Raw genomic sequence first — 19,452 nt, 5'->3', positions numbered from 1 at the left:
TGGCTTTCTCATTTCACTGCTAAATAGTATACTACGAGATGTTTCTGAAAACATTTTAGGCGAGAAATAATCATTACAGAACCAGAATATTGATTCATATTTCATCAGCGCATTTGAGCAGAGCTCTTGAGTGATTGACAGCTGCTCAAAGACGGCAAGGCTCCAGCTCGGCTCTGATTGGTTATTTTCCTCCGGTCTGTGAAATCTTGCAGATATACCATTAGAAGCACCAGAGGACACAGATAAGGCACATGATTTTTTTTCAGATCACCAGTCTCATGCACTAGAGTGTCAGGATATAGTGACCATTTTATGAAAAATAACATATATTCATATTTGCCACCTAAATTCTACGCACTGCACCTTTAATGTGTTTTTGGCACTGAGTTGCCAGTTCCAGCGACCTTTTAGGGGCGTAACAGGTGCCATACTCAACCAAGATAGGCCATATATATCTTTATTATAGAAGCAGCAAGTTACAAATACCAAATGGATCACATGTTTTCTGACGCCACAGTAAAAAAATAACCCCCAAATAGCCCTGGTACTAATAAATGAGATATTTGTTTGGCGCCTATACATCCTACAAACCCCTGCCACCTGTTTCCAGCGAGTATTGCGCTCCTGTAATTCTCATTTTACAGCTAAACGGTGCACTACGAGATGTTTCTGAAAACATTTGAGGCGAGAAATAGGCATTACAGTAACAGAATATTGATTCATATTTGATCAGCGCATTTGAGCAGAGTTCTCGAGTGATTGACAGCTGCTCAGAGACGGCAAGGCTCCAGCTCGGCTCTGATTGGTTGATTTCCTCCGGGTCTGTGAAATCTTGCAGATGCACCTGAGGACACAGAGGCACATGATTTTTTTTTCAGATCACCAGTCTAATGCACTATACTGTCAGGATATAGTGACCATTTTATGAAAATAACATATATTAATATTTGCCCCCCAAATTCTATGCGCTGCACCTTTAATGTGTTTTTGTCATTGAGGTGCCAGTTCCAGCGTCCTTTTACGACCAAGATAGGCCTATATAGTCTTTATTATAGAAGCAGCAGTTACAAATACCAAATGGATCACATGTTTTCTGACGCTACAGTAAAAAAATAACCCCCAAATAGCCTTGGTACTAATAAATGAGACATTTACTTGGCGCCTATACATCCCACAAACCCCTGCCACCTGTTTCCAGCGCGTATTGCGCTCCTGTGATTCCGTCCAATGGGAATGAACGGCAGGTCTGGAGGCGGAGAAAGAGGGAGAGAAGTTGGAGGAGAGAGTGAGAGACAGATCCGGAGAGACAGTGAGCTGTGTGGACTGAGGAGTGCAAGTCGGTGGAGCCACATATTAAATCACAGACTTCACTGCTCCATCTCATGACATGTTATAGTTGACATCCAGCTTTGCAGGGTTGTTGTTGTTTTTTGCAGGTTTCATGTCGCTGCACATTTTTGGACGCGCAGCCACAGGTTAATCCAGCTAACTATGGATTATTCCTCTTCATCTCGAGTCGATTGTCACTGACTGGGATCGAAATGGGCACCGTCGAGAGATCAGCTGAGAGGGAAACAAACTGATCGTATCAAGTAAGGAGAGGAGGAGGAGACGGAGGAAACATCTGTGTGTTTGGAGGAGCGACGCACAAATATAGAGAGACGAGCTGAGGGACCTGTGGAGGGACCTGCATGAAAGGAGGCGAAGCGTAAAGGATGATGGGATGGATGGCCGTGACAACATGAAAAAGAAAAAGTGTGGAGGTCTATTTTCATCCAGCCAGTGATTCAACACAACCCAACCTGGGGGACAGCAGGGACTGAGAGAGAGAAGAGGTAGGAGGTAGGTAGAGAAACAAACTGGGAGGAGGAGGGGACTGCAAGGTGTCTGGTTATATCATATACTGAAAGTAGGTTATTGTTTTGGATCAATCACATGCAGCCAACTTATGGTTAACAGTCACAGTCACTTCTCCTGCTATATCAATGTGGAATCCTTTTTAAGCTTGAAATCCATGGTTAGGGTTAGCCAGAGGATCAACACCATCCTTCTGGCTAACATCTGTGCATGACATTTTATTGCATTGGATTGTGGGATGTGAGAGAATTAAGGAGAGAGCACCCTGGGAAACATAGAGAGCGAGAGGGCGCTGACTGGGCAGCTGACTCAAATGTGACTCAAGGAGTCCACATATTCCCCAATTATGGCCACTTCTCCACTCCGCTGCCCCTCTTTGTCACACATCCTCAGCTTTATGAGTTCAGTCTTCACCCTCATTTGTTTTAACTAACCGTTACCCATCACAACGCTCACCCACGCCTCCCTCCAGCCACTCACTCGCTCTCTGTCTGTTACTGTCTGCATTGCTACCGTCATGATAAATAGTCTTTACGGATCTTCTCTTCTCTTGTTTTTGTCTGTGTAGACAGGTGCGTGGCCACAGCCGTGACCACCATGGAGCCTCCCCCCTCTCTGAGCATGGCTCTGCTAGGAGGGAGCGAGGACGAGGACCAGCGCTTCCTCCTTCCCCTGGGCAGTATATCCCATCCCTCCACCACTGGCAGCCAGCCAGGCTCAAACCATTCCAACCACATGGGAGGATCGAGCCTCGACCGTCTAAATGGCAGCACCCCGTCCCCATCCTCCACCACGCCCAACTTGCCACCGACGTCGCTCCCCAAGTTGCCCCTTTCGTCCTCCGGAGCCCAGCCTCTGCCCCCGTCCATCCCCAACGCCCTGCACCCCACCAGCACCCCGCTCTCCTCCTGCCTGGGCTCGCAGCACAGCCTGAGCGGGGACAACTCGCCGGTCTACAACGCCCTTTATTACTCCTCCCACTCGCCCTCCATGGAGCGGGAGCGGGACAGAGAGCGTGACAGGGACAGGGAGAGAGAGAGGGGATGCAAACACAGACAGGCCAGCCCTCTGGTTCACCGCAGGGACAGTAACCCCTTCACGGAGATCGCCATGAGCTCCTGTAAGTACACAGGCGGGGTCATGAAGCCCCTGAGCCGCCTCAGCGCCTCCCGCAGAAACCTCATCGAATCAGAGAGCGGCAGCGAAACCAAAGAGGGCGGCGTTTCAGCTGTTGCCGGGGCAACGGCAGCTGGGGGGCACGACCGACAGCGAGAAGCCCCTCCTACCTCCTCTGGGGCCCAGTCCTCTACCAATCAACCCCTAATCCAGAGCCCTCCAGAGATTGTGATTTCATCCAAAGAAGATTCGCCGTACCCCAGAGCAGGCTATGACATCAGTGACTCCACTTCCAACCAGATGTCCATCTACCACCAGAACCACGCGCTGGTGGAGAACAGGCCGGTGCAGCCCGGGAGGGTCAGCAGGCAGGGCGCGGTCAGCGCGGTGGGCACCGGGGCCAGGGGCAGCACCTCCAAGGCCTCCAAACGGAAGAACCAGAACATTGGCTATAAACTGGGGCATCGCAGGGCGCTGTTCGAGAAGAGGAAGAGGCTGAGCGACTATGCCCTCATCTTCGGGATGTTTGGCATCGTCGTCATGGTGATAGAGACGGAGCTGTCGTGGGGCGTGTACACCAAGGTGAGAGGACAGACCATGTGATACTTAAAGGCGCACTCCACTGATTTTACACCTAAAAATTCCTTTACTAGTCATGGTTAGTGTGACCACAGTTGTATAATGTCTTCTGTGGCTCAGCAGGAGAAAATAACCCTGATGATGTCATCGTGATGTCATCGGGGTTGTCTCGGCTTGGGCTTGGAGACTACGAATTTATAGAAGAAAGCCTGTGTTACAAACTGAGGGTGTGGAGTTTGTCATAGTCATTACCAGGCAGGTAGGGTCTAATGAAAGACAAGGTGCATTATGGGAAGTGTAGGATCCAGTGTTATTGGACTTTGACTATTACTAACGACTAAAAGTTGGGACATCTCAGCCTCTGCTGCTACGATTTTGACCATTACGTGTTAAATCTGCCACTCACAAGTCTCCCAACTTTATGGAAGTGCAATAATAAATTGGTAGATTGCACCACAGTAACCTCGGCACATAAACAGTCCACAAATCTCACACCAGGCTGTCTTTATGGTTGTAGTTGGACTCTCCATGGTTCAATTTGGCTCATTTTGGGTAATTGTTGCCTTTATATTAATTCTAGCCACTAAAAGTGACATGGAAATTAAATGAAACAGAGGTCACACGCCATATTCGAACCGGGGATGTTAAATGGTGCACGTCGGGTTATTGGCCAGATAATTAGAATCAGCATTCACCACTTAATCACCTCATTCCCACTAAGTCTGACCAGCACCATGCCCATGTTGTTGGCTTGTGTACTGTTATGACCAGGTTTGACAGTGGCTGCTTCTGGGTGATGTAATACAACAATGCAAAGGACATGGAGGGGGGGGCAGATTATCAGCAGGAAGCCAGGATCTCATTTGTCTGTGTAATGGGGAGTGTAATAAGCTGAATCTGCCCCTGGCTGCTATTGTCTGTTTATTTTGGTAGTGTGTGTGTGTGTGTGTGTGTGTGTGTGTGTGTGTGTGTGTGTGTGTGTGTGTGTGTGTGTGTGTGTGTGTGTGTGTGTGTGTGTGTGTGTGTGTGTGTGTGTGTGTGTGTGTGTGTGTGTGTGTGTGTGTGTGTGTGTGTGTGTGTGTGTGTGTGTGCGTGCGCGCGTGCACATCCCGTCTTTCAGTCGACATGTCACAGAGGTTTGGTTTTTCTTTAACTAATAAGATGGAAACATTACTTCCACTTAGGCAGCTTGTCATACATGGATCACTGGTCATGTGCAGGAGGGTGTCGGCTCATGTGAGAGCACAGCTTTACAGGTAGCCTATTAGAATAGGCCAGCTGGGTGTGTCCATCATCTCTATCTCTGTCTATTTCTGTTTGTTGATACCTGGTCTCTCTCTCTCTGTTACTGTCATTGCTAGAAAAATCATCCTGTTCCGTTTTGCTGGCTGTGTCTTTGCTTCTTTCACTCCTCGCCTCTCGTCTCCCACTCATTACTTTTTGAAAACCAGTTTTAAAGGCTATGTCTTTTTATTAATGAAAATTCATGGTCGGAGTTTCTCCCTCTCAAGCCCTCCTCGTCTCTTTTCTTCCTTTCTGTCGACCTATTCTCCTCCCTGAAGGAGACGGCGGACACTTTTTATGCTCTCTTTTCATTTTCAACTCCACGCCTGTCTCTTTTTATCCTGCTTTCTTTCTTTCCCCCCTCACTTTCTCTCTCCCTCTGCTCCACTGCTCTTCCAGTGGGCGTCAAACTGGGGGAGTGTGATCGGAAGAGAGAAGCGGCTGGGCGAGAAATGAAAGGCTGTAGAAGAAGAGGAAAAAAGGAAAGGCGATAATGAAAAGCCTGATTTAGGTTCTTAAGCTACAACCAATACAGTCCTCATATGAGTCAGGCAACATCGTCCGTCAATAGGAATTGATGGACAGCTGTGAACCCGAGCAGGGCGGCCACTGTGTTTGCCAGTGCTGTCACTCTATATTGGTTAATTTGTGTTCATTAAAGTCGCTCTGTTAGATATCCAGAGAGAGATATAGCAGAAACAACTATTTGCTATGTAAAGATATAGAGGAAGAATGTTTACCTGAGCAGAGAATGAAGTCACTTTCCCTCTGTTGCAATCCAAGCTTCTCCACGCTTTGTTGACATCGCCAGGCAAGCCTTTTAGTGCATGTGAGTGTGCCCCACTGGCTAGCTCACTGCCACCACTCTGCACTGCTCTCATAAGGCGGTTACAGCTGATAACGCCTTCCCAACCGACGGCGCCGCTGCGGAAGCGTTTTCACTGTTAGTGCTGTCAGCCGCCAGCTCAGCCGTCGCCAAGTTGAGAGCCGTGCAGAGGCAATAATCTTGCATTTAGCATCTTTAAAGGTCCTGGGTGTAGGGTCTGGCGGTATCTAGTGATGAGGTGAGGAGATTGCAATCAACTGAAGGCTCTCCCTTGTGCCAAGCGTGTTGGAGAGCTACGGTGGCCGACGCAAAAACGTGATTGGCACCTCTCTAGAGCTATTTGGAGCAGAGCCCGTGCTTAAGAGTGTGTGTGTATGTTGGAACTGAGTGGTGAAGCAAGAGAGAGAGAGCGGCGGCGACAGGAGTGAGTAACGTTATTGACTCCGGCCCAAGCAGGAAAAGTTAACAGAGTTTGGTTTGTCCGTTCTGGGCTACTGTTGAAACATGGCATATGCCGTGAAGAGGACCCGCTCCATATGTAGATATAAACGGCTCATTCTAAGGTAACGAAAACACAATGATTCTTAGTTTCAGGTGATTATACACTAAAAAAATGTACTTATTAATATTATATCAATTTCTGCCAATAGATCCCTCTAATTGTTACAAACGGGTCATTTAAGGTATCTAGTGTAGAACAGAGTTGAGGAAGAAGAGTATATAAATATCTTCTCACCTCATATTTCCTGTCAGGGTTGAGAGTTAAGGACGCTCCAGCAAAACCTGATCAAAATCCATTTTTTACATGCCGAGTGCCAAGTTATATATTTCTTTCTTTTTTATGGTTTGCAGATTTTGGTTTGACTCCAACAGATACTGGAGTTCCATCAGACAGTTCAAGCCCTCACTTAGATAATTGAGGTGGAAAGAAGCCTGCTGGTTGTTGTGAAAAATGGATATCGAGATTGTGAGGATGAAAGAGAGAACGGAAAAGGAGACGGATGGGAGGACGGCACAGAGAGAGACGCGGAGAGGTTCATGCAGTGCTTTAAACCAGTCTAGTTGGGAGGCCTTGAATGATTTCTTCTATTGATTATTGGTAATCACTCACCCACACATGCAGTGTCCACCGTACTAACTCGCACATTGGAAATGGATGCTGCCTTTCAGAGGTGCTATATTGTGTGCATGGTGAGAGGTAGTGTGAGAGCTTAAATGAGGTGTCATTTTTCATTATTGAAAATACACATGTATACATATATATGTATATACATATACAATCGCAGTAAACTAAATGTCACTGTACATGTGTGTGCATGTGTGTGTATGTGTGTCTGTCTGTGTCTGTTTCTACCAAACCAGCTGCTCTATCATAGTCCCAAAAATAGAGATGAAGAATACGAATGGAACTAAACCGGGTGGGTTGGATGGTGGTGTGTGTTTGAGTGTTTGTGTGCCTGTTAGGAAGGATAAAGGGAGAGAGGTTAACAGTGTAGGACATGGTGTTCGTGACTGTGGGTATAGTGAGTAAGCATGTGTATATTCATGTGTAGAGACAGATTTCCAACCCTGTCAGCAGCACATACTGTAGCTGAGATGTGCCATTCATTGTATTACTGCCTCAATCTGCAGTTATTACTATGTCTAACTCCAAGTCCATGATCAAGGCCACATTTGAGATCATGCAGATAAAAGCTGCTCTTATATCTGTATATTCAGCAGTGCTGGAAAGTATCTAAGTACATTTACTTAAAGCAGCAGTGGGTTGGATTGGAGCAAATATGATTTAAATATGATTTTTCCTGTGATGTCCTCCGGTGCTCCTAATGGCATCTGCAAGATTTCACAGACCGGAGGAAAACAAACAATCAGAGCCGAGCTGGAGCCTGCCGTCTCTGAGCAGCTGTCAATCACTCGTGAACTCAGATAAAACAGTCAAACTAGGCAGCACTGATCAATTATGAATCAATATTCTGTTACTGTAATGCCTATTTCTCTCCTCAAATGTTTTCAGAAACATCTTGTAGTGTACTGTTTAGCTGTAAAATTAGAAAGTTTGTGACCCGGCAGCCATGTTGAGATCAGTTGAGGAAATACCAAACACAGCCCACCAGCGCTCAATAGGAACACTCCTGTGATTGGCCAATGTTTCTGAAAACATTTGAGGCAAGAAATAGGCATTAAAATAACAGAATATTAATTCATATTTGATCAGCGCTGCCTAGTTCGACCGTTTGATCGGAGTTTGCGAGTGATTGACAGCTGCCTGTGTTGAATAATCAGCCAATAGGAACGCTCTCTCTCTCTGAAATGACCTTTGATTGGCCAAAGTCTCCCGTCACAGGTTCGATTTTTTTTTTTAAACCTGAAAACAGAGCCATGATGAGGTGCAGAAGTCTAATTTTCTCTCAGATCACTTGAATTACAATATGCTGAAAGGTTGTTATGGAATTTTTGCTCAATGATGCCAAAAATATTCTGCTTACTGCAGATTTAAGTACTGCACTTTTGAGGATTCATGATACTCTAGACTTCTACTTCATTACATTTCACATGTTAATATTGAACTTTTGGGGGGCTGCTATAGTTACAAGTTACTTTTCACATTTAAGATTTTAAATGCACCCTGGCAACTGCTAATCTTCTTGGCTTCACCATGTGGTTATTTCATATAGACTATTTATTTATTGAATTACCAGACAACATGCTATATCGTGATATATATCGTTATCAAGCTATGAGATTACCTTTATTGTGATAGAAGGCTATATCGCCCAGACCTAAGAGTTATAGATTATAAACCTAATGGGATATAAAGTAGTTAAAATTAGCTCCTCCTCAGTCACAACAAAACGTACACATTGATGCATCAGTATAAACTATATATTAGTCGACTAATCGGTCGTTATGGTCACAGTCAACTCAGATTTCGCATAGTAGATAGATGTAGATTTATGCTTTTTCATGCTGAATGACTTATTTCCAAGAAACATATGAGCACATCTCTGGTAAACACAAGCTTTAAAGTGGTGCGATTCATTGTGGAGAAAAGCAGATTTTACAGATCTGTCTATTAAACAACTAATCAATTCTCAGAGGAGTAATTTTGTGGTAATTTCTACTCAACTAAAGCATCTGAATACTTCATCCACCCATGATATTCAGCGCTCCAGGCAGTGGCAGTAAATTCCTGTACTGTAAAAGTCTAATCACAGTTGTTGAGCCACGATGGATTATGCAGAGAGAATATTGGATGATGAAATAATTCATGAATGTGAAATAAGTTAATTTTGCTCTGCAGGCAGAATTGTGAGTTTTCCTGCAAAAAGCATCCAAGACCATAACTTATCTAGAGGCATGTTTTGAGAGTCTCTATACTGTACATCTTCAGAGTGTCACACTGTATTTTCTGGCCTCAGTGTCACCAGTCTGCCAGCGACCCAGGACCTTGACACTTCAAATGTTCAAAGCGGTGTGAAGACACTTCCTCTTAAAAACACTTTTATGAGCTTCTATTATTGATTTTATTAGGACCAGGTTAAAGGGGAGGGAATCCCTGTGTGACATGTGTATATCTGAGAATAACTGAGGACATCTGGGACCTGTCAGATCAATAGATCATTTCACAAAGGCCCCTGTGGCTCTGCGGGGGCCCCAACTCCACGCCACATTTCAGGCCTGCAATGTAATATGGCTATTCTGAGGGAACGCACAGCTGCTGTCAGCTTCCCCTGTCACACTGTCAATACACACACTTGACACCTCCACGTACAGGCTGGGCGTTGTGTGCGTGAGACTCATGTGTGCCCACTTAATTCTCACCGCGAGCATCGACGATTTCACAGATTAGCAGCAGCGCTCGCTTCCATTCTCCCTTTCCTTCCTTCCTTCTTCTCACTTACGGGGAGTGTTTATGTTCCTCCCCTGGTGAGTATTAAATACGTCTCCATTTCCCCAAGGGGGGGTCATTGCCATCTCAACACGCTTACAACATCTCCCACATTCCCCCTGCGCTTCCTCGGTCTCTCCCTCCCCACCCTCGCCCCCCTATCTATGACATTTCTCTCAGACATTTAGTGGGAGACCTTTCTCCAGACCTTTCACTGACAGTGGCTGCATGCCGCTTTTCAGACAGTACACGAAGATCATCAGGGAATTAAACTCACCAACTGCCACCATATTCTCTAAAGGAGCTATCAGCCATCTCTTCCTCCTCCTCCTCCTCCTCCTCCTCCTCCTCTCTTTTCCTCCACTCCACTCCCTTCATCTTTAGATCACAGGCTTCTAAGGGACGGTAGATCCCACAGGTCTTGCTACTAACAGGTACAAATATGCTCATTTCTTTCAGTTTAACAAGCCTAGGCTACTTCTCTCCATGTGTGAGTGTGTCGGTAGACATGGGCGTGTTACAACTTGCATCATCCATCGGCAACGTAAACATTCACGTCCTTATACGTTGTCTCCTCTGTGTATACACACCTATAGAGTTTATGTACTCAGCTCTGTCATATTAGTTCTCATGGATGCACCTGCTAGTGTGTGTGTGTGTGTGTGTGTGTGTGTGTGTGGTGTGTGTGTGTATGTGTGTGTGTTTATCCTGGTAAGGTGACATGGCTCCTCTGTCTACTGCCTGTTTCCCTGGAGACTGATTGCAAGACGGCATCGCTCTGACAGGGAGAGACCCCCAAGGCTAACTCATTACAACACGCTCACACACACCTACACACACACCTACACACACTCCTTCGTAGGCATTATCAGCACATGTAGCGAGCGACTCATCACTACATGAATAATGGGTTGGTAAGTAACGTGTATTTGCTCTCCCATCTGTGTCAATAAAGGTGAGGTGGGGACAATTGGGGAAAACCCTCATCTAGATACTTCCTGGTTTAGTGTGTGTGTGTGTAAATGTGAACCTTTTACAGTGATCACGTCTGTCCAGGTCAAATTTATCACTATCAGCTGATGATTATTATAACCAAATTCTTTTGTTTTTCTTTAATTCTCATGCAGATTACCATCTAATTGATATTTGGATATTTATTACATGAATATAAAGTAATGAATTGGACAGCTTTGCTATTCACTGAATTTTAATTTGTTTCAAAATACAGTACAGCTGCTTCAAACACGGCTTCAGCTGTTTCAAGGGCAGCTTCAACCACAGGTGCTTTGCCCGTGCACATTCGTTTTATGTCTCCATCACTAGCAGCCATGAAGTTTCGCTGCTGCAGGCTCTTTTTTGTTTGTCATAATTTGAGGAGACTACATTTTCCATTGAGAGGAAATAACTTCCTTCTTCCTGTCATGATTTCAATGTGCACGCAGCACCAGCGTCAGGCAAGAATTGAAAGTCAATTGTTCGTCAAATAGCAACGTCAGCACCCAGCAGCAAAGCTACGCTTCCACCATTTTGGACTGAAAGTGACTACCGGACGCTAGTAAAAAAGTGCTGTACAAAAGTGAAACAATATTATTTCTATTCTGTTGTCATACTCTACCGAAATGGCCTGTGTTGAACATTAAAATCTTTTAAATATAATAAGGGATTTCAGTCCAACGACTGTTGTCAAAAAAACACTGGAGTTTCGTCTCTTTGCTTCTCTACTCTTTGCGTCAGAATAAAGTAAAGTACTGTAGTTTGTTTGTTTTTTCCATATGTTGTCATGTATGAAAAGACCAAAAATTAGCACTGTAAGCGGACTACTTTATTTCTATAAGTGAATTATTTAAACAGCATTTGTATGATTCTATCTCTAGCTTTATGATCCATAAATGCAGTTGTAACTCTGATCACTATAAGCGGTTTCCACTGTAGGTGTGTGTGTGTGTGAGAGAGAGTGACTGCTGATTGAACTAAAGAAGCTCAAAAAGCTCATTATCTCTGCATGCTGTCCAGCAAGCCATTGATCAATACACACTAATCACACACTTACACACAGCTGGACAAAAAGAAGGAGGAAAAAACACACTCTTACACACACACATATAACACGTGCACACGCATGCAAAGTTATATGGTTGTACACAGGAGGCCACCAACTTCAAGCTAACATTAATTCAAGTCTTCCCTTTTTCTTTCTCCTGTTGTTTGTTAATTTGGATTGTCCTGAATCACGACAACACACTGATTTAATATTACATTTGCGTGGTTATTAATATTACTATGCAGCTATTTTTTGTGGTTTTAAAAGGAGTTGCACCTTGTTATGCTGTTTCTTGATGAACAACAGTTTGTCCGTCTTCCCAGCACGAAGCCTTTTTCACACCAGACATTTAGACTTGTCATAGTGGGAAAAGCACAGGTGTTATTAATAACATCAATTATGCCTTTGTCCATGTAAACTGTGACTGCGTGACAGTGAACCAGCATGCACAATACAATTCAGCCTTCATTGATTTGATTAGGTACACCTGTGTGCTTGTACCTGTACACTGCTGGTTGCCTGGCAACCTCCCTGTGACGACAAGATTCCGGGAAGGTCATCTGCTCGCCTGCTGGTCATCAAGAACTAGTTAAACTAGTTCACCAGTAAACTTGTCACTGCCCATAAAAATCACATATTGTTGTTTTTATAAGGACAGAAGTCATCTGGCCAAAAGATAGTCCTGCATGTAACCCCCACCTGTGAAACCACAACTTGTTGTTAATCAGTGAGCTACATCAGTGTATCCTTCTACCTTCGTTTGTTGAAGGCTTCTCTCCTAGCACCGCGTCCATTCTGTTGAACCAACGAAATGTCTTTACATCTGCCCTGCTGGTGTTATTGTACTTTTTTGGTGTTTTGTACTGTTGTCGTAGTTTTTTAATTTTCTCTCGGCACTCCACAAACGTGCGCCGGATGCCCATCCCCTCCAGCTTGCCTGCAATGTCTAGCAAGACCTTCTTATTCCTTGTTGAGCCAGCCAAGTCATCCTGCACGGTCTTCTTGCTCCAAACAGCAGGCAGGGTTTGTGTTTCATTCACAGACAAAGAGCCTGCCATTCTCTTTTCTTTTTTGAGACGCAGTTGAGACTGAAGTTTCTGTTACGTCTGGCCATGTTAGTGGAGGCTTTTTAAACATGCCGCTGAATTGTCACTGAGTGGTAACGCTTAATCATCCCTGAATGATGACGATGCCCATCCGACATCGAGCGGAATCCAGAGGAGGTCCATTTCGGGCACGGCTCGGCTCGGCACAAATTAGAGTACTAAAACTGGTAATGGAAACACAAATCAGTGTGCCATGGTTTGACTCAGCGTGGCCAAAAGTGCTAATGGAAAAGCCCTATCAGAGGTGTTGGTAGGTGTATTTTTGAACTTCCCGAAATGTAGCCCTTTACACAAACATAACAATTTCAAAGCTTTTTAAGTTAAAAAACAAAATTCATCCTTGTTGCATCCTCCTCGCCGTGAAGGTCTGAATGATGTCAAATTTTATGTAAGGTTTTCCTCTTCTTGCTGTCGTGAGGTCGCCGTCTTCTTTTCTAATATCACAGATTGTTGTGTGCATAGAAGCGTGTGTGCATCTGCTGTCCACATGCAGGTCTGCAGCTGTCAACGTCCCTGTTGAAGTATGAGCAAACCTTAAGCCTCATTGTTGCTGTCTTTATCTAGAGTTTATGTCCAGTTACTAGAAACTAATGGACCCTTGCCAGCCAATTAACATCAAGAATTCTCAGTGGTCATGCTATATAAAAAAAATTAAATGAACAGAAGGCAAGTATGTATGCACATACGTCTCCGTCACAGTCGAATCATTCACTATATAGGCAGAGTAAGTGTAAATGGAAACAGGCGGAAACAAAATGCTCCTGACAAGGTGATGGGCAGAACTGAGAAAACAGACAGCTGGAGGTAAATCAGAGAAAGAGAGAGAGAGAGGGGGGAAGTTAACCCCAAGCAAATCACATTTCAGCTCATCAGTGTGACTGTGTGTGCATACAAGTCTGCATTTTACTCATTAGCACAACAATGTTGGCTTCCTTTGCACCTAGTTCGCTTCAGTGAGTACAAATGAGATGTTAGCAGCGGAGAGACGGACCAAGACAGGGAAGGAGTGCGAGCAAATAAAGACCAAAAGACAGCTAGAGCTTAGATAGAGAAATCAGTGCAGAGCCAAAGCTGGATGGTATTTTCCCAGTGTTGTGCAGTGTATGGGCAGAAATACTGTATGTAACTAGAAACTGAATTTGAAGCATTTATAAGTATTTGTATTGTTTCCAGTTTTTTTTACAATTGCTTACAAGCATTTCCCTATACTTAAGATACTTTTTCATTTCATACATCACACAATTAGACAAATAGTTAATTTTCGTAGAACTTTCTCTACATACACTAACTCTATCAAAACACGGCAAACCTGACTCGATATCAAATCATTCTTTCAAAACACAAGCACATGTTTTCTATCCAAGAGGAACATCTAGTCAATCATGACACAATGACTTTCAAATAGCTCACAGTTGATGGCATTACAAAAACGGCATTACTTTTCATGTTTTCAGTTCTACCTGCATACAGTAGACATCCATATGAATCCATTGTGTTTATAATTCAGTTTCCTTTTGCTGTAAACCACTCTACATGTTTGGTTGAGTGCTGAATGTGTGCATTTCTGGCAACATACCATCTAAAAGTGAATGAGTTGTCTTTACTTAATAGAATGCAAAGTAGAAAACAATAAAAAGTGACAGTATTACTACAGTAAAAGCTGTATTAGCAACATGAAATCCAGTGATCAACAAAAAATCCAACATACATGGCCTTTGGTTCCAAATGTGTGAAAATAAAATACACAAATACAGTAATAAGGTGCAGAAGGCACAGTCCTGTTCTAATCATCATCTTCATCACACCTTATGTCATCTATTGCTGTGCACCTTTGATAGAGACGCTTGCCTTGCTTTATCCACCCCTGGCAGTCTATTTTACACAACTAACAGTAAATTAGATATTTATCAATTTTTCAATGATCTGTTCATTCAAAGATGCCTACCAGCTGTTTCAGTAAAGCATTTGAGCTGCTGCTGTTGTTGCAGAAGTAGCGGCTCTATTCTATATTTAAGGTTTTGAAAATTAGATTTTCATTTCTAAGCATTAGTTAATAAGACAAGGAAGATCCATAATTTTGGTATTGAGTAAGCTTGTATGTAAAGAAAATGTAAGTATTTTATAAGCGTGTTAATTAACTGCATATTTTCTGTGAAAACAACATGAATTGTGTTAAAGCTGCGGTGGGCAGAAATGAGGCAAATATGATCGAAAACGTATTTTTATAAATTGGTCACCATATCCTGACAGTAGTGCATGAGACAGGTAATCTGAAAAAGAATCATGTGCCTCTGTGTCCTCCGGTGTCCTCCAGTGCTCCTGATGGCATCTGCAAGATTTCACAGACCAGAGGAAAACAACCAATCGGAGCCGAGCTGGAGCCTGCCGTCTCTGAGCAGCAGCCATGTTGAGATCAGTTCAGGGAATACCAAGCACCGCCCACCAGCCGGAGCACAGCCAATAGGAACGCTCAATAGGAACGCTCTCTTTGTGATTGGCCAAAGTCTCTCGCGGGTCACAGCGGGCTGGTGGCCAGCAGCAGCGTTCCAATTTTCAATCCTCAGATTTTAATAGTTATGGGAAAAAGGAATACTCAACGGAGGGTGTTAGTGAGGATTAACAAACTAGACTGTGTGTGTGTGTGTGTGTGTGTGTGTGTGTGTGTGTGTTTCTGAGTGTTTGTGTGATGTTGAATTAATACCATTAAGACCATGAAGCATCTACAGAGTCCCTAAATAGACACAGTAACACACTAACACACTATTTTCCAGGAGGCTGACTTGCAATATATATTCATGAACCCCAAATGCAATGTAGATTCTGCTTAATAATGTCATAAAGGAAAGGCTGAGTAATGTGTCTAAACTCAGAGTACACACTCAGATTAAGAGAGTGTTTGGCGATGAATGCTTAACAGCACAAATATCTGATTTGAGATGCTGCAGGTTTGAGGTCGCTACGCTTTTCTCTTGACGAGGACAGCCGGTTGTTGTGTTTGTCACGTGACCTTGGTGATCTCGAGAATGAATGCACTTTGGGTTTTTTGCGTAATATATTCTGCAGTTCAAAACATAGTCCTTGATCTGATGTAGAAATTAATCAATTAAGCGAGTGTAGCTTTTAGAAACCAAAGAATGCAGCTAGTTTTATTTCTAAAGCTTGACAATTAGTAACTCCAACTGTTTTATTTGACCTGACATTGTGCATCTGTGTGCAGAATAACACATTTGAAATTAGAAAAAGCTTTTGAAACAGAATATTGACACTAAAATACTCAATTAGAAATTAAGAAATGACATCTGAAACCTGGTGAACTACGACAAAATCCAATTTCTGGTAAAAGCCGAACTGACTCTAATTCATCCTTTTTTATGATGACAAATATTAATTCTCTTTCCTACTTTTTTTTCTTATTATCAACAAATCCCATGAAAAGACCAAAACCAGCAATGAATTGATCATATCAACTGTCTCAGTTTGTTCCTCTGTCCCTCCTCTTCAGCCACATTCTCCATTTCCCTCCATTGCCATATTCCTTCCACACACCAGATGTCCTCGGACTTTCCCTTCTCTCCCCATCACCTGACTGCCACACCCACCTACACACCTGCTTCCACTTCCCTCATCTGCTCCGCCTGGCCTTCCTGTCCGCCCCTTCACCTGCTTCCCTCTGATTAGATCCAAATACCAGCCCAGTTCCTTTGTTCCTGTCAGTTCGTAATTGTTGCAATGCAGTTTCCTGCTACCTGTTTGCCGGATCCACCACCTCACTTAAACTCTTGATGCCTGTAAGCCCATCCATACTCTTGTTTCTCCAATAAGCTACTGAATTCATCCTTCTGCCTCCTCTACTGTCTGCATTTGGGTCCAATCCCTGTTAACTCACACACCAGCCATGAAACTAACGAGTATTGCCTGTGCAGCCAAAGCCGGATTTATCCTATTCCTCTGTGCCACAGAGCTCCATTGTTATCCAATAACTATTAACTAACACGTCAATGAGCCCCACGCTGTTGCACTGTGTTCTTTCATGCCTTGCTGTAGTTGCTCACCAATTATTAATACGCCGCTGAAAATAGTCCCCAACAAATGACCTCCTCGTCCTGTTTGAGTAACGTTAGCTAAAAACTACAGTGACCTGCTGTCTGAGAAAATGACTTGGCTTGTCAAATTTTTTATTTTGGAGTTTTTCATTATCCAGATGAAGGATCTATAGGATAAAAGGTGTCATATGTTATTCAAATTGACTTTACTTGACTTTTTGGAAGGCTATCATCGTGATAAAATAGAATAAATGATAATGAAAACCAAGATTGAGTTGACAGCCATGCTAGCGGCCCTACTCTCTGTACTTAGAGGGAACATATCATGAAAAACACATAATATACATTTGGGTATCTGGAGTGCCGACCAACCACAGCTGTAAAATAAGAAAGTGTGCTCCAGCTGGTGGGCGATGCTTGGTATTTCCTCAACTGATCTCAACATGGCTACCGGGTCACAAACTTTCTCATTTTACAGCTAAACAGTACACTACAAGATGTTTCTGAAAACATTTGAGGCGAGAAATAGGCATTACAGTAACAGAATATTGATTCATATTTGATCAGCGCTGCCTAGTTTGACCGTTTGATCAGAGTTTGTGAGTGATTGACAGCTGCTCAGAGACGGCAGGCTCCAGCTTGGCTCTGATTGGTTGTTTTCCTCCGGTCTGTGAAATCTTGCAGATGCCGTTAGGAGCACCAGAGGACATCACAGGACACTGGAGGACACAGAGGCACATCATTATTTTTCAGATTACATGTCTCATGCACTACTGTCAGGATATATTAACCGTTTAATAAAAATAACTTTCTAAAATCATATTTGCTCCAATTCTACCCACTGCAGCTTTAACATCTTGTAGAAGTCGTGATACCTGGTGCTCAGGCTTCATTTCCTTTCTGATGATGTTATGGCACCTGAAATCATTCATTCATTCATTCCCACATGAACATTTAGTTCACACATGACCAAACATGCTCTTACCAATGAAAATATATTCTGAAATGAACATATGAACTCACTAGAGAACACCTTACAAAAACAATATAATACACATTTTCCTTTTGCTATAGGATGTGTGTTTCTTAACGTAGATAACTGTGTGCAGTTGTGTGTTTCTCGTGCTCTTGTGTGGATGTGTTTGGCCTATATGTGTGTACACATGCGTATGATAACTCTCTGCTGTGCTCTGAGTGTGTGAGGTGAGGGGGTTAAAGAAGCCACTGAAGTGCTATGAGTTGTATTGATCGGAAGTTCCCCAGTGCATTGATTATAAGCCCTATGAAACCAGACAAGCAGAGGATTTAAAGCTCGGCTGCAGGGATATTGACGGGTGGAATACTTTCATTCTACTTCTGCTCAGCCTTTGAAAGTCCTGCTTTGTAAATGTTGGTTCTTATTGTCTATGCTGAGGCAGTACCGCTGTGGTACACAAACCTTTTTAGCAGAGGAGTGACAAAGGACACGATGTGACATCTGGGACTCTCTCCAAGTTGAACCAGACTTGTGACAGAATGTGGACTATCATGAGTGTGTGATAGATATTTTTGTTGTCATTGTACTCTGAGTATTAAAACCACCATCATGGCATAATCCACCTGCATTTTGTATTATGCTTGTGCTGCATGTTCCTAAGGATGTGTCTATTTTCTCTCTACAGAGCTCCATGTATTCTCTGGCCCTGAAGTGTCTGATCAGCCTGTCCACAGTCATCCTGCTGGGACTCATCATAGCCTACCATGCACGGGAAGTTCAGGTAAAACACATGCACAGATATACCTGTATGCACACTGACACAAACTAACTCACAAGCAGGTGTTCAACATTTTTGGTAGCTTTAGTAGCCATAGCTTTGCTGAGACTTTAAAGATCAATACTCTCATGTCTGTGAGTTAAGTGTTGAGCTAGAGCTGGGTGGTGATTATCTTAGCTCAGCATAAGGACTGGAAGCAGGGGGGATCATTCTAAGTGCAACATCATCTGCCTACCAGCACCTGTAAAGCTCACTAATTAACACATTATATTTTGTTTGTACAATCCAGTGATTCTCAAAGTGGGGTCCAGGGACCCCCAGGGGTCCGTGGCACTCTGTCAGGGGGTCCGCGATACAATTTGCTATGAATTATAACATTGTGCTGCATCATTAAAAAGTGCATATCTTCAGATGGGGACCATTTGTGCCAATAAAATGAGAATTTGTGTCCATAACTCCCACCCACATTAGCTTTGGGCCAATAGAAACTCTGATATGATTGTGAGTAGAGAGCGGTTCGGGCCGCATATTCCCTTCCAAACCCGTCCCGCGTCCTTCACCGTAGTAACCGAGCCCGACCCGAACCAGACAGGCATTCTGGTTTTTTTTGTCTGAGCCCGACGCAGTTAATGTTGTAAACTGAAGCACTTTTTTAAAAAAATTTTTTACTCTGTCATGCAAATTGTTACCATGGTTACAGCTTGTATATTAGGCTTCACACACATGTGGGGAACATTAGTCTATGTGAACGTCAAAAGACATTGTTTTATGTAGTTTGTTTTTACAAACACAGTCACCTATGCAAGGTTATCAGCATTTATAAATAATACAATTTGAGTCATACCATTGACAATTGTCAAGTCTTATATTTGTACTTTGTACATAATCCAACCATCGTGGTTTATTGGTGTTTGTCATGAGGAAGAGGATAGCATCCACTGTGGCTTCAGCGCTGTC

At 43.5% G+C, this 19,452-nt stretch overlaps 1 protein-coding gene across 3 annotated transcripts in view; it reads left to right on the top strand.

Annotated features, from left to right (window-relative positions):
- The first annotated feature begins 1,256 nt into the window (after window positions 1-1,256).
- The window catches only part of kcnn3 (potassium intermediate/small conductance calcium-activated channel, subfamily N, member 3), a 59,867-nt gene continuing 41,671 nt past the window's right edge, over window positions 1,257-19,452 (top strand). The window contains exons 1-3 of one of the 3 annotated variants that reach the window (XM_074653573.1): window positions 1,257-1,835; window positions 2,426-3,555; window positions 18,403-18,498. In XM_074653573.1, coding sequence (XP_074509674.1) covers window positions 2,455-3,555; window positions 18,403-18,498 — 1,197 coding nt within the window. In that variant the 5' untranslated portion in view covers window positions 1,257-1,835; window positions 2,426-2,454. Of the gene's footprint in view, window positions 1,843-2,425; window positions 3,556-16,442; window positions 16,487-18,402; window positions 18,499-19,452 lie in introns of those variants that run through there. The other 2 variants (XM_074653572.1, XM_074653574.1) reach the window with 2 other exon arrangements.

The sequence above is a fragment of the Sebastes fasciatus genome, chromosome 12 (genome assembly GCF_043250625.1).
Source record: "Sebastes fasciatus isolate fSebFas1 chromosome 12, fSebFas1.pri, whole genome shotgun sequence".
Classification (NCBI taxonomy): Eukaryota; Metazoa; Chordata; class Actinopteri; order Perciformes; family Sebastidae; genus Sebastes; species Sebastes fasciatus.
This window is presented reverse-complemented; position numbering and strand designations above follow the sequence as displayed.